This window comes from Epinephelus fuscoguttatus, linkage group LG2, assembly GCF_011397635.1.
Source record: "Epinephelus fuscoguttatus linkage group LG2, E.fuscoguttatus.final_Chr_v1".
NCBI classification, from domain to species: domain Eukaryota; kingdom Metazoa; phylum Chordata; class Actinopteri; order Perciformes; family Serranidae; genus Epinephelus; species Epinephelus fuscoguttatus.
The window spans coordinates 8,419,081-8,434,867 of record NC_064753.1 but is presented as its reverse complement, the minus strand read 5'-3'; the positions used below and the strand labels follow the sequence as shown (position 1 = coordinate 8,434,867).

At 43.4% G+C, this 15,787-nt stretch overlaps 1 protein-coding gene across 2 annotated transcripts in view; it reads left to right on the top strand.

Annotated features, from left to right (window-relative positions):
• Window positions 1-8,936, top strand: part of tshz3b (teashirt zinc finger homeobox 3b) — a 49,918-nt gene extending 40,982 nt beyond the window's left edge. For both annotated transcript variants that reach the window (XM_049597903.1, XM_049597895.1), the window contains exon 3: window positions 3,541-8,936. In XM_049597903.1, coding sequence (XP_049453860.1) covers window positions 3,541-7,190 — 3,650 coding nt within the window. In that variant the 3' untranslated portion in view covers window positions 7,191-8,936. The remainder of the gene's footprint in view (window positions 1-3,540) is intronic.
• Window positions 8,937-15,787: the final 6,851 nt, after the last annotated feature.

Genomic DNA, 15,787 nt, shown 5'->3' with positions numbered 1-15,787 from the left:
TTGATATTTACCTGAAAATAAGAATTGTGTTATTGTTGCCTTAAAATGAGCTGTTTACATCTACATTATGGAGCAGTTTCTCTTCCACAGTCTGCCATGTTGTTTCTACAGTAGCCCAGAAGGAATAAATCGAACACTGACTCTCCACATAGGGCCATAATCGTTTTCTTGTAGGCCATCGTAGGTCTCTTACACACTTGGCACATGGGAGAAGTTCTGCAACCTCACTGCTAGATGCCACTAAACCCTACACACTGTACGTTTAACATACAAACACAATTTCTAGGACGCAGAGTTGGATTGAGATCATGTGAAAACTAACTGGTGATCTAGCAGAGAGGTGGAATTAATAGCTAGAAGTAATGGTTCAAACAGTCTAAGTAGTAGTATTATGAATGTAAACTTGACTGAACCTACTATACAGGAGAGACAAAGCCTAGATTTATCACTTTGTCTTGTTTGAAAAAAATGTGCAATGATATTTTTTATATAATTAATAGTGTTCAAATCAATTCATTTGAACACATTTAGAACATAGTGGGTGGTGATGATACCAGTGCACTTGAGCTCATCTAACATGGTTGTTAGACAAAACAGGTTAGGAACCACGACTGCACATAGTGAAACAGCAACATTGCCTGCAAGCTTTGGGTGGATGGTGACACGCAGAAGTAAGCCAAGCTCAAAATGAACTTAAACAAGCCACATTTTCACCCATAAAATATATCACAGCAAGGACGACGTTTATATTCACAAGGATATTGAGACTGTTGAAACTGCAATCAACAGGGTATTTATTTTATGATGTCACAAAACAATGGAGGCAGCTGTAGTTGAACCTAAACTGCCACAGCAGCTCATTCAATGCAAGCCATTGTATTAATTTATTGTAACACTGCACCTATTAAATGTCAAATGTTTTCCACATTTCAACATCCTTTGCCTCAAACAAGTCCAGAAATCAGTCGTGTGCCTCATGCTCCGTGTAGGTGGATGTAGCCTACACACCGAGGTTTCATTCAGCACATACTGGTCTTGCTGGCAAACACAATTTTCTCCCTGATCCTCTGCATGTGTCTCTATACATATCACACAGTTGCAGGTACACAGATGGGCACACGCACACACAAATACACAGCGTGTTCTTATCACACAAAGGCAGCTAATTTGAAGCGGAGTGCGTACGTTGTGTTTTAAAGGAGATTTCACATTGATGTTTGGCCTTGATGAGAGCGCCAGGCTGCTGTGTTCGGCTGTTTCCTCAGCCAGAGCATTGTTCTCTTAAACAGCTGTCGTTTTGGCTGATTCAGAACAGATGGCATGTACATGTGGGTCTGCTCGGCTGCACGTATGTGCGGGCGGGTGGATGTGTCTCTGAGACAGAGTGGGGGAGAGAGAGGGAGAGAGAGAGAGCGAGACGGGGGGAGATGGGGAAGCTGTGAGAGAGGGGGATGTGTGTTTGTGTGTGTGTGTGTCTGTGTGTGCGCGCATGTGTTTTATATCGATAAATGTTAAACATGCAGCAGAAAGGGATCAAGGTTTTAAGATAGTTGCACTTCAATAAAAATAAAAGACAAACATTAGTAACTGATGCATTGTGGATAGGGGTCATGTGACCCAGCAGTTTTTTAAATCACACATAATAACATCTAATACAAGATAACGTGTTTGAAGTGTTTCAAATGGATCCTTTTTGTTAGACTGAAGGCTAGAGCAAACTGCATGTTCAACACAGAAGTTCCCGAGATTGCCTGAAGGCAAAGCAGTTACAGTACAACTGGTGTGTATGTGTGTGCCTGTTTGTGTGTGTGATGGGCTCTGGGATATCTGTGTCTCTGTGCATCTGTTTGTCCCACGGTGGTGTCGTATCATCGCCGATGGCAACCAGTAGCCTGACAATGACAGAGACTCCTCTCTGTGTTGCTGCTGATGCAGTACTAGCACATACGTAAATACACACGCACGCACACACGAACACACACACGCACACTTCTTGAGGTGCTCAGTTAGAGACGGGACTCGGTAATGGCTGAAGTGTGTTGTATGATGTGGCTGGCAGGTTGTGTAGGTATTACTTGTGGAAGCCCGCATTTTCCCATGTATTCAGGCCCGCATTTTCACCTAACTGTAGGCACTATCTGGAGTTTTGTTTTCAACCTAGCTACCTTGCATATTTCTCTATAATTCTCCTGTTTATACATAATTTTACTCTCTCTCATCATAGATACCACAAAATTTACTTATACCTTATTATTTTACTATATATTATTTTATTTGTTTAACCTTTTTGTGACTTTAAAAGTGTTAGATTCAGATTGAATATGTGCTTCTGTGCCACACCCGTCCCACTGACCGGCTCGCTCTGTGTTTACATACCAGCTCAGATGAGTGATGGCCTGTTACAGAAAGGAATGCTAGGCACAAGGCCACTGATGTCCATACACACACTCATCTTCTTTGCCAGTGTAGTTGCGAAAACAAGAGGTTTGTGTATGCATGCGCCTGCGTGCACTTCAATTGTTATTCAGAAATCCAGCCTTAATCACAAAGTGTGAGCATGCTGCATTTCTCATCTGATGTTGTTTTATCCTTTTGATAGACTTATTAAAAAAAAGAAACATTCATAGATGTACAAAGAGGCGAGACTGTGATTTGTCTTGATACATATTTTCTCTTTATGATTTCCATTGTATTATTCTTAAACTAGAGGGATTTGAATATAAATTGAAAGCCTCAAGCCCACTCCCCGAAGCTAAACTGTAAATAATAACTCTAAACTTTTTCTAATCTTTGGTAATTGAAGCAAATGGGTTTTGCGGGGAGAGATTTGTTGCAGGCAAACGTACATACATTCATTTTTATTTACGAGGAGGCGAGGGCTGAGCAGTGTAATGAGTGAAAATGCATGCTTAATTTAAATGGCGAGTGTGTCTGTTAGGGAATGCATTAGAGTCTGCAGAAGAAGCGTAAGACATATTAATTGACAGACAGGAACCGCTGTCTCCGAGGTTGATACAAGTAATTTATTACTTCAGAAACGAATGCCACCGCCAGAATGTGCTTCATTAATTTCAAATTTAGTTTTAATTTCAAGCTGTTGCCCCTTGAGAAGAATAAGGTGGCAAGTTCTGTTTGAAGAGACATTTTTCCCCTCTCCCTCCCTCCATCTTTCTCTTTCCATTCTCCATCTCTCTCTCTGGCTGTCTCTGATTTTCTGCAGTACAGAACAAAGACCTGGGGGTGGAGAGAGAATGGGAGGGGGTGGTAACTTGATTCCAATTTGAAAACAATGTCAATGTAAAAGGCGGAAGTTAGAAAAGAATTACTGCAACTGTTTATGATAGGAAATACTTTGTCTGTGAATGCCATTGGATGATTGCACTGTTTCCTCTTGAGAAAGTGTGAATGTCAGTATCTTGTGTTTCTATCAGTTCCCGGCTTGGTGAAGAAACAGGAATACAGAGTTGAGGATCTCCATCATTAGATATGCTGTCAGTATGGCTCTAACAAATCTCTTTCCCTCTTTGTTTTTCTTTGCAGCATACGTCCCTGAAGATGAGAAGGAAGCAGCCCTGTTGGATGAGGACCTGGATGGAGATGACTCAGCACAGGAGGGGGAGGAGCCTGCTGCCAAGTTCCTATGTCAAGACAAGGACTTCCTTCTAAAGGACAGGCCAGGATCCACTGGCTTCCATGACTCCCCCAATGCTGCTGACTTTTCTGGTCAAGAGCTCGACAGTGAGTCTCACTTGAGCGAATCCAGTGACAGAATGTCTGATTTTGAGATCTCCTCACTTAAAAATGAGGATGATGTCCTCCTCTCTAAAGACCCCTCAAATGCCCTGTCCCTATCTTCCTCCTCCGTCATGATGGCTGCTGCCAATGCTGCTGCCACAGTAAGTGGAGATGAGGCCATTTCAGCCACAACAGGGTCTGTGGCTGACAGCCTGGAGAAGATGAAGGCCATTTACACTTCTTTCCTGACCAACTCCTATTGGTCCACACTGAATCTGAACCTGAGCCAGCCTCCTGCAGAAAAACCCCCTCGCAGTCACAGCAGCAGCAGTAGTAGCAGCAGTAGCAGTAGCTGTGGAAGTGGAGGCTATGACTGGCACCAGACAGCTATGGCCAAAACCCTCCAACAGGCCTCACAGAACCACAACAACAGACTGGGGCTGGTTCAACATCCCACAGTGGCTGTATCCACAGCGTCGACAGAACCCAACCTCTTTAGTACCGTCCAGCTGTACCGGCAGAGCTCCAAGTTGTATGGTTCTATATTCACTGGCGCCAGCAAGTTCCGCTGTAAGGACTGCAGTGCGGCATATGACACACTAGTGGAGCTCACAGTGCACATGAATGAGACGGGCCACTACCGCGATGATAACCACGAGACAGATGGTGAGGGTGCTAAACGGTGGTCAAAACCCAGAAAGCGGTCCTTGCTAGAGATGGAGGGGAAGGAGGATGCCCAGAAAGTTCTGAAGTGCATGTACTGTGGGCACTCCTTTGAATCCCTCCAGGACCTAAGTGTCCACATGATCAAGACGAAACACTACCAGAAAGTGCCTCTGAAAGAGCCTGTTACACCAGTGGCAGCTAAGATCATCTCCTCAGCTCGGAAGAGAGTCCCAATGGAACTAGACATCCCTAGCTCACCAGACTCTAATGGAGGCACCACACCTAAGCCCACCTCCCTCAACGACTCTAATGACATACTCCAGAAGGTCACCAACCCTTACATCACACCTAACAACCGCTATGGACACCAGAACGGTGCCAGCTATGCCTGGCAGTTTGAATCCAGGAAGTCACAGATCCTCAAATGTATGGAGTGTGGCAGCTCTCATGACACACTGCAAGAGCTAACTGCTCACATGATGGTGACTGGACACTTTATTAAAGTCACCAACTCTGCTATTAAGAAAGGCAAACCCATTATAGAATCCTCAACCCCAACCCCCACACCCAATGCAGCAGCTGAAGAAAAGGTCCAGTCCGTTCCCCTGGCTGCCACAACCTTCTCCCCTCCACCTGCCCCAGTGCCTCCTCCAACCAGCATCTCCCCCACTGCCATGGTTGTGGAGATAAAAAAGGAGGAGAGGGAAGAGGAATGCACTAAAGAGTCCATTATCAACAATGGTAATCTCAACAAAGAGAAGAAAGCAGGTGAGGAAGAGGCTGAGGAGAAGTTTGATATTTCTTCAAAATACTCCTATCTGACAGAGGAGGATCTGGATGAAAGTCCGAAAGGGGGTCTTGACATCCTCAAGTCTTTGGAGAACACAGTGACCTCAGCCATCAACAAAGCCCAAAATGGAGCTCCAAGCTGGGGTGGGTATCCCAGTATCCATGCTGCCTACCAGCTCCCAAACATAATGAAGCTCTCGTTAGGCAACTCTGGGAAGAGCTCTCCCCTTAAGTACATGTTCCCTGGTGGGGAGATTCTCTCTCCCACTGGTAAGATCCAGCCTCTGATCTCCCCTCCCAGCCGCCAGAACTCCCCGTTACCCAAAAACAACTTCCATGCTATGGAGGAACTGGTCAAGAAAGTGACAGAGAAAGTGGCAAAGGTAGAAGAGAAAATGAGAGAGCCCAGTGGTGTTGTGAGGGGATCTCCTTTGAGACGTACCACGCCCTCACCCTGCAACAGCGAGGCAGGGGACTCAGCCCAAGGAGAATCGCCAAAAGAAAACAGAGCAGGAGGCTGTAAAACTCCAGAGAATACAAGTGGAACGGAAAAGGCAGTAGGTGATGGAGGTGGAACCAATCACAGAGATTCAAATGGAGATATTTCCATAAAGGAGTCTGTGGAGAATGGAGTGGAGTCCACAGCTGTGACGTCCCCCCTGCCTGCCTCCATGTGTGGCAGTACAGCTATCATCACAGACCATCCACCTCCAGAGCAGCCATTTGTCAACCCTCTCAGCGCCCTGCAGTCAGTAATGAACGTCCACCTGGGGAAGGCCGCTAAGCCTGCCCTGCCCTCTCTTGACCCGATGAGCATGCTGTTCAAGATGAGTAACAGCCTGGCAGAGAAAGCAGCAGTGGCTGCTTCCACCCCACCAGCACAGACCAAAAAGCCCAGTAATGAACGCTTAGACCGCTACTTCTACCAGCAACATCTAAACAATGACCAACCCATAGATCTCACCAAAGGCAAAAATGCTGATAAAAACAGCAGTAGTGGTTCTTTGGGTTCAACGGCTCTCTCTTCCACCACAACCACCCCATCCTCAATTTCTCCCTCCTCCACTGTCACTATGACCAAAGCCTCAGCTGCAGTAGCTTCCTTTATGTCCACCTCCCCTTTGAGAGAAAACGCACTGTCAGACATCTCTGACATGTTGAGGAACCTGACAGAAAGTCAGACTGTCTCCAAGTCCTCCACACCTACCAGCCTGTCCGAGCGCTCCGACATTGAAGGTGTCACACAGGAGGAGACAGAAGATGTTTCACCAGCCCAGAAACGTAAAGGCCGCCAGTCCAACTGGAACCCTCAACACCTCCTCATCCTACAAGCCCAGTTTGCTTCCAGTCTGAGACAAACAAGTGATGGCAAGTACATGATGTCGGACCTGAGCCCACAGGAGAGAATGCACATCTCCCGTTTCACTGGCCTCTCAATGACTACAATATCCCACTGGCTGGCTAACGTCAAGTACCAGCTAAGGAGAACCGGTGGCACCAAGTTCTTGAAAAACTTGGATTCTGGTCACCCTGTGTTCTTCTGCAGTGACTGCGCCTCTCAGATCCGCTCACCATCCACCTATGTCAGCCACTTGGAATCCCACTTGGGCTTCCGTCTGCGAGACCTGGCCAAGCTTTCTGGGGAGCAGCTGCTCAGCCAGATTTCGCAGCAACATCATCAACAACGCCACACCAAAGGACTATCTGAAAAACTGCTCTCTAATCTTCATCCATCCAGCCACCCTTTACCCTCCTCTCTACCCACATCCCTGCCTTCTTCTGTACCCATCTCCCTCCCCTCGTCCTTAACCACCTCTCTGCCCTCAACTGAATCCCCGTCACCCTCCCCCGATGACGACGACAGTGGGGCTATGTACCAGTGCAAGCTCTGCAGCCGGACTTTTGCGAGCAAGCATGCGGTCAAGCTTCACCTGAGCAAGACTCATGGGAAGTCCCCCGAGGACCACCTCATGTATGTGTGTGAGCTGGAGAAACAGTAGCACTGGCTGGGGACAATGCTGCGTTATTTTGTAATGGCTCACTCTTTCTTGCTCTGTCTCTCTTAAGCCTTTCACAGACATTTCTTTCAACGAAAAGAATGGATTATTAACATGATGGAACTGCACAAAGATGCCATACAACTACTGTTTTGAGTTTTGGCACATGATTTTAAATTTTGTGTTGTAGCAGTTGTTTTTTCCTTTTGTCGCTGTGTGAGGTAGACTCACTCTGGCCCAAGACACTCGATTTTAGTGATCTCCTTTGGCAGAAATAGAGTGACTTTTTTTCAAACTGTGCAGATGGGGGCTGTTGTCATTGAGAAGATACAGTATATGAAGGTTTAAAAAAAGAGATTCTAAAATGAAGTGGTGTGTATTTTGAAACTTGTGTAAATGGAATTAAGTTCCTTTATATTTTGACATCACTGGGATGTGATAAGCTGCATGCATAAATAAAACAGTTTAGTTAAACATTTTCTAACTAAATCTGGTGCACTTTCCATGATTTTTTTTCTTTTTTTCACTATCTCGCTCGCTCTTATGTTTAATTTTTTTTCTTTTTTGTGCTGGAGTCAGCATTTAAAATTTAACCCTCTGAGTACGTCAAAGCACTTCTACACCTAAGATCCAAACACTATTGACTCAAGATTTGAGATTGTGAATTATTTAAGCTATTGTGAGAATTAGATGGACAATGTGTGCATTGTGTCTGCAATGCCTGTTTCCCAGACATACAGTGGGTCTAATCCTAGACATGAAAGCATTTTTTTAAAAGGAGATTCTCTATTCACTGCAAGGTTTTCATCTTGGGCTTAATATTTGTTTGAGATATGTTTGCAGGACTTGACACAAGCATTGTAGCTATGTGGTAAGAAAAAAAGAGAAAAAAAGAAATCTGAAGTCTTTTACTTTGGTCGATCAGGGACCTATATTAATTCAGGTCTGTGTAAAATATGTATATAAAAACATATTAACTAATTCCTGTCTAAATTATGCATAATTTCTATATTTTTTAATTTAAAAGGATTATGACTATCTGCTGGTGCACAGTATATGAAGACATAAATAAAATTGTTTTGCACAATAGTTTTATAAATGTGTTATTTAATCAAAGGATACGAAAAAGATAGGTAGCAAAAGGATGACAACAGGTGAATCTTTTTATTCCCAACTCGTGCTCAAAGGGTTAAAGACTCTTTTTACCAGACACTACTCTACATGTGCCGCTGTATGAACACTAAAAAGATATTAAAGGTTGTACAAAAAAGATGTTACTTTATAAAGATATTTCACATGTAAACTGTTATTTATAAGCACTCTTGGTTGTTTCATATTGTTGAATGCCTTTTTGATTGGTCCTGTTTTTTTTGTTTTTTGGGTTTTTTTTTTTGTTGTTTTTTTTTTTTTTTGTTCTGTCTAATTACTCTGCCATGATTCCACACTGCAGCTTTATCTTTTTGGGCTATGAAAGGTAACCATGGTTACACTAACCTCTTGAGTGACAAGTTCTGCTACATTTTTGGCAGTTAATTTGCTGAAGTAACTGACAGCTGCCAGGGTAGAGAAATAAAAAAAAAATCCTTATGTGTAAAATATCGGCATGTAAACAGCACAGATACTGTAATGCATTCTGTGCCGTTAGTCTTTTTCATTTCGTTCTTTCGTTTTCTGTTGTTGTTGTTCTTGACAATGAACCCCCATTATATGACTTCATATAACCTTGTTTTCTACTGCAGCATTAAAAAAAGGAAACTGTTTTTTGCAATAATGTGTGTATGCATCGTGTGTGTCATGGCTATCAATTATGTGTGTGCTGTGCAGTCCCTAATGAGCACATTAGACTGGGAGTGTGTCAACGTCTGTCTGTGACGAGCTGCATACTAGTTTACAGTGAGTGGCAGCAGCGGGGCCGTGTGGGAGACAAACACACGCACGTATGCGCACACACACTCATACACACACACAAATCCAGACATGCAAACAGACACCTTCATTGTTGGGCTTTCCCAGTAGCCTCTTCTGTTGTCCTTGGCTTAGACTAAGGCATACAGTATAGTGCATATATAAGACTGAGCCTGCAACAAAAGGCCTCAGAAACAGTGAACAATCAAATGACATAAAGTTGTTTTTATCATTATAAGGGGGCAGCAGAGCAATCAGACAACCAAAAAGCAACTGAGCTTCATACTTTCTTTCTCTTTCAACATGGGATATAGAAATATAGACACACACACAAACACACACAAAGTTTCCCTTCCATATCTCAAGCTCTATAATTACCTCCAACGTCCATTTTGTGACTACTCTGCGAGGTAAGACACCTGGCAGACATATTTGTTTAGGCTTCATGGGAGATGACAACAATGCTGACAAGATGAGCAGGTCCTTTCAGATGTTTATTTATTCATAATTTTACCTGTCCGGAGCTGTGATTAGATAGGAATTATATCACTATCAATTTGATGATATGTGCTGCACAACACTATGATACAGATAACGCAGATGGAACCAAGAGTTAAAGTTTACAAAGGAAGAGATCTATGAGAGCTGCCTTCTGTCCAGAGATCTACATGAGAATCAGTATATGTTCAGCACAGATAAGGGAAGGCGTATACAAAGGTAGGTATTAGCTGGAGAGAGAACTAGCACATACACCGTGTATCAACAAATTGCCAAAATGTGCCCATACAAATACACAAGTGCATTCAACAAACATATATACAAAGCACATATAATAAATCAAAGTGAGACAGTGCTGTGTGTTCCTGAACCACATCACTTTTCCTGCTCCATTCTGCCTCTTAATATACCATCCTGAAAAAAACAAAACACACGCATAGGCTGGTACACCCACCTGCACACAAGCAAAAACACACAGCAACTCTGAATTGTACAGACTAGGATACCAAATCTCTTCCTTTCTTCACACATATGCCCGTAGATGCACAAAAGGCCAATACACATGTGCATGCGCGCGCACACACACACACACACACACACACACACACACACACACACACACACACCTCTCAACAGCCAGGTAGAAGGACTTCATCCGCAGTGACAAGGTGCCACTGTGTGTGAAAATGTCAGCCTTCAACAGCGCAGCCTGAAGTCTGGCACCGTATTTAAGGCTCTCATTAGCCTCAAAGAAAATATGCATGAAATTGAAGTGTAAGAAAGCCCTTTTCTCTCTCTCCCTGTCTTCACATCCGGCGAGCAGAGGCAAGGGCTTATTAAGGTTCAAAACTAGCATGCAGGAGACCACCACTGGGATGTGCACACGCACACAGACACACACACCAACATACATAGGGAAACACATTCACAGTCATGCACCTATGTATCTCAGTGCAATCATAACTTGCATTAAACCCCATTAGTTTCAGTTAGTGAGGTAAAATGATGAGTAAATGCTGACCTCCTGATACTGATCATCCTGAGGCAAACACCAACTTTTTTTTCGCATAAAAGCACCCTACACTCATACAACTTCCATTTAACACAACACTTTCATGTGTACATTTTTTGTAGATCATAATGACATACACTACAGTTCATAAAAAGAGGGAAAAGTTGGTTAAGCTTATAATCTTTACAATTTCAGTATTGATTTGACAACGATATGGTGACCTGTGGTAATGGCAACTGCACTTTAATGATACAGGTTAAAGAGTTCCATTCAAAATGATACATATATTGACAACTGGGGGCAAAACACTCTCATACTCAAAAATGCAGCAGAAGCAGAGCAAAGTGTGCATCCGTTTACAGAAAAAAAACAGCACAACACATTGTTTTAATAAAGAAACCATTAAAAGACAGTCATCAAAGTTGTTCAACTCCAGCTGTGCAGTAAAGGGGGATTTCCAGTAACAACATAGGCAGCTACATAATGCAAATACATTACATGGTTTTGCTCAAAAAATTATGGCCATAAATACTGGCCAAAAAATGGGGTTCATGTAATGGAGGTCTTAATTACTCTTACTTGAACTTCACTGTAGATGAGGCAACATCATGTACAGTTTCAAGCGTGTTTCTTATGCTGAAACAATTGGTTGACTAATCAATTAACTAACAACATGTTGAGTGGTTAATTGGCAAAGTAAATTCTCACACAACAAGAAAAAGAATTAAAAAACAATGCTAACCAAAAATGGTGCACATTGGCTGTTTCAAGCTTTTTAAATAGGATGACTTTCCACTGCATTTCATTCAATTACAAATAGATGTCATTTGAGTTTTTAACTGTTGGTCAGACAAAACAAGCAATTTCAAAGATGTCACCTTAGGGCCTGTACACATGCCACGTTTATAGCGGCTTCAAATCCATTGTTTCATTGTAGATGCATACAAAGTGCACTCAAAAGCAAGCACTACACTGTTGACACCCAAGTGTTTCCAGGTGATCTGAAGCGTGTTTTCTATGGCACGATGGCTGCGCCCAGAGATAAACAGAATTAAACTTTTAGAAAGCAGTAATGTGCAGTGCATGTCATTTGATAAGAGAGACCCAATCACACACAGAAGATGTCTTCTCTTTCTTCTACGGACAAGAAGTTAATCATTTTATTGCAGAACTACCAAGAACTTTACATCTTTCCCATAAACAACATTTTAAGCCTAATACACACTAAACAAACAATGCCTGGAAGAAGAGAAGCTCTGACTGCGGGATTTCCGTAAAGAATGACTACAATGCGGTGCTGGTTGTGGTTGCTTAGCAACTTTAGACGCAGCCTGCCTCTGCGCCCTTTGGTACAATTTAGCGCTGTTTTCAGCTGGTTAAAGGAGTAGCAATGTCCCAGCCCCTTGCTCATTAGAACTTGCTTTTTAGCCATGCTAGCAGCATGACTCTGGGTGAGTCCACCACTTTTGTCCAGATTTAAATATCTCAAAAAGATTCGTTTGGATTTTAATATACACTGAACAAAAATATAAATGCAACACTTTGGTTTTTGCTCCCATTTTTCATGAGCAGAACTCAAAGATCTAAAACATTTTCTATACACACAAAAGACGATTTCCCTCAAATATTGTTCACAAATCTGTCTAAATCTGTGTTAGTGAGCACTTTTCCTTTGCCGAGATAATCCATCCCACCTCACAGGTGTGGCATATCAAGATGCTGATTAGACAGCATGATTATTGCACAGGAGTGCCTTAGGCTGGCCACAATAAAAGGCCACTCTGAAATGTGCAGTTTTGCTTTATTGGGGGGGTCTTGGGGGTCAGAAAACCAGTCAGTATCTGGTGTGACCACCATTTGCCTCACGCAGTGCAACACATCTCCTTCGCATAGAGTTGATCAGGTTGTTGATTGTGGCCTGTGGAATGTTGGTCCACTCCTCTTCAATGGCTGTGCGAAGTTGCAGGATATTGTCAGGAACTGGAACATGCTGTCGTATACGCCGATCCAGAGCATCCCAAACATGCTCAATGGGTGACATTTCCGGTGAGTATGCTGGCCATGCAAGAACTGGGATGTTTTCAGCTTCCAGGAATTGTGTACAGATCCTTGCAACATGGAGCCGTGCATTATCATGCTGCAGCATGAGGTGATGATCGGGGATGGCACAACAATGGGCCTCAGGATCTCGTCACGGTATCTCTGTGCCATCAATGAAATACACCTGTGTTCGCTGTCCATAACATACACCTGCCCATACCATAACCCCACCGCCACCATGGGCCACTCGATCCACAACATTGACATCAGCAAACCGCTCACCCACACGACGGCACACACACTGTCTGTCATCTGCCCTGAACAGTGAAAACCGGGATTCATCTGTGAAGAGAACACCTCTCCAACGTGCCAGACGCCATCGAATGTGAGCATTTGCCCACTCAAGTCGGTGACGACGCCGAACTGCAGTCAGGTCGAGACCCCGATTAGGACAATGAGCATGCAGATGAGCTTCCCTGAGACTCTTTCTGACAGTTTGTGCAGAAATTCTTTGGTTATGCAAACTGGTCGTTGCAGCAGCTGTCCGGGTGGCTGGTCTCAGACGATCTTGGAGGTGAACATGCTGGATGTGGAGGTTCTGGGCTGGTGTGGTTACATGTGGTCTGTGGTTGTGAGGCTGGTTGGATGTACTGCCAAATTGTCTGAAATGCTGTTGGAGACGGTTTATGGTAGAGAAATGAACATTCAATTCACGGACAACAGCTCTGGTGGACATTCCTGCAGTTAGCATGCCAATTGCACGCTCTCTCAAAACTTGCAACATCTGTGGCATTGTGCTGTGTGATAAAACTGAACATTTTAGAGTAGCCTTTTATTGTGACCAGCCTAAGGCACACCTGTGCAATAATCATGCTGATCTAATCAGCATCTTGATATGCCACACCTGTGAGGTGGGATGGATTATCTCGGCAAAGGAGAAGTGCTCACTAACACAGATTTAGACAGATTTGTGAACAATATTTGAGGGAAATGGTCTTTTATGTGTATAGAAAATGTTTTAGATCTTTGAGCACAAAAGTGTTGCGTTTATATTTTTGTTCAGTGTAGATTTTGTACAGGTACACGTGGTTCACAGGGGTCCATGTCATTGGTCCGACAGCCCATTGGTCCAACAGCCCATTGGTCCGACATCCCATTAGTCCGATGTCCCATTGTTCCGATATGGAATTGTACTAGGCTATACTGTATTTGTGTACCATAGAGGATCAGCAAACGCAACAAAAGTAGGCTACTGGTCGAGATACAAGTGTCAGAGAGAGGAAAGAATGAAACACCATGACCTCCTGTTATTAACTCTGGGGTTGGGGTTGTGTGGGGAGTGCTGAACGGCTCCCGGCGGGCGTATTTCTACCTTGATGGTACGCCGCAACCGGCTCTGGGTCAGCTGGGAAAGGCTTGAAGCAAAGCAGGCTCACAGCTTATGTGTTTGCCACTTTCTTTTTCATTTTAACCCACACCATGATCTTTTCCTGACCCTAACCAAGTGGTTTTTGTGCCTAAACCTAACCAGACCTTAACCACAGGGCATCATGATGATTTCGGAACAATGAGTTTAATATGGTCGGAACAATGGGATGTCGGACCAATGGGCTGTCGGACCAATGGGCAGTTACTGTTCACAGAGGATGAATCCTACTTACTTTGGTGATTGATTGACTTTTCCTCTAGCACCATCATAAGGTCACTAAATACATTAACATAAGCCTCAGTTGTACTTTTTGCTTAAAGCTAAGTAGCAAATGTCAGCATGCTAACACGCCAAACTAAAATGGTTTGATTAAAGTCATTAAACATTAAAATGGCTAAACATCATCATATTAGCATTGTTGCTGCAGGTATTTTAGCATGCTGAGGTTAGCATTTAGCACAAAACACTGCTGTACCCAATTGCACCCTTACAGAGCCACCAGCATGACTTTTTCACTATTTTTAGACATGTAATGAAAACAAAAATAATCAATAGCTTGCACACGAGGCCCTCCTAACTGTCTGAAAATGCATAGCAATTAAACATGATTGCCTATTTTGTGGACTATGTAAAATGGGAAGTAGGCTCTCTGAGATGTAAAAGGACTACACTGCCTGAAGCCAGCTATGCCAGGGAACATTAACATCTTAATAGTGGTTTTGGAGATGGTGCTATGTGCCAACATACCACACCCTCATTGTAGCTCACACAATGCAACCGTCAGAATCCCCCAGGAACATAGAGAGAGCCTCCACAACAGTAAGCTGCTCACATGCATTTGAGGAAGGTGTGCTGCAGATCCAGATAGCTTTATCTGAAGCAGGGGGCTGGTGGGAGGGTGGGAATACAAGCTCAGTGGATCTGCTCTTCACAATGGAATCACATGGCATAACACAAATAAAGCCAGGGTACAAGCAAGCACACTCCTTACACAAAGACACACAGGGAGAGCGCCCTGTCCATCTCACTTTCTCTTGATTTCTTTTTCTGTTCCCATTTCTTCTCTCTCCTGTTCTTTCTTTCGCTTGTACACAGTCACAAAGACCCAGAGTCAGACAAGGTAACTGCCTCACACACATTCTATTGTTTATTTACCTGTTAAACATAATACAGCAATTCATTCATAATATTTTATGTCAACCTATGGCACCTTTTCGAGAAGGCCTCATATCTCTGGTGTGAATAGATCTGATTGGCTGATGCCCCCCAGGAATGTGTCAGAGCAGGTGTATGCTTGCCTGATATCAGACAGAATAGTCAACTCGTTACATTCCGTTTCCATCTGCAGTCTGTCACTGACACTCACAAACACTCCTAAATAATCACAATCACAAGACCAATGTATCCACCTGAATCTTACATTATTTTAAATCCACGCTGAAATACACCCATGTCAGCATACCTGTTTTGGTGGAGTTTCAAGAGTGAGGCAAAGTAAAGCATACTACAGTGTTGTGTGATAGAGTATCGGTGGAGTAAGCAGATTCAAGGGTCTGGACCTAGAGAAGGTGTATGCCACGTGCCCTGCTGTGCTGATAGTGACATGTCTTGTAAAGGAAAGCAAAAATATAACCTAGATTAAAGGGTTTATTGGGCAGTTGCTCTTGGTCAAGTTAACTACTTAGTTGATGTCTTTTCTCCTCTCATTTTTTTTTT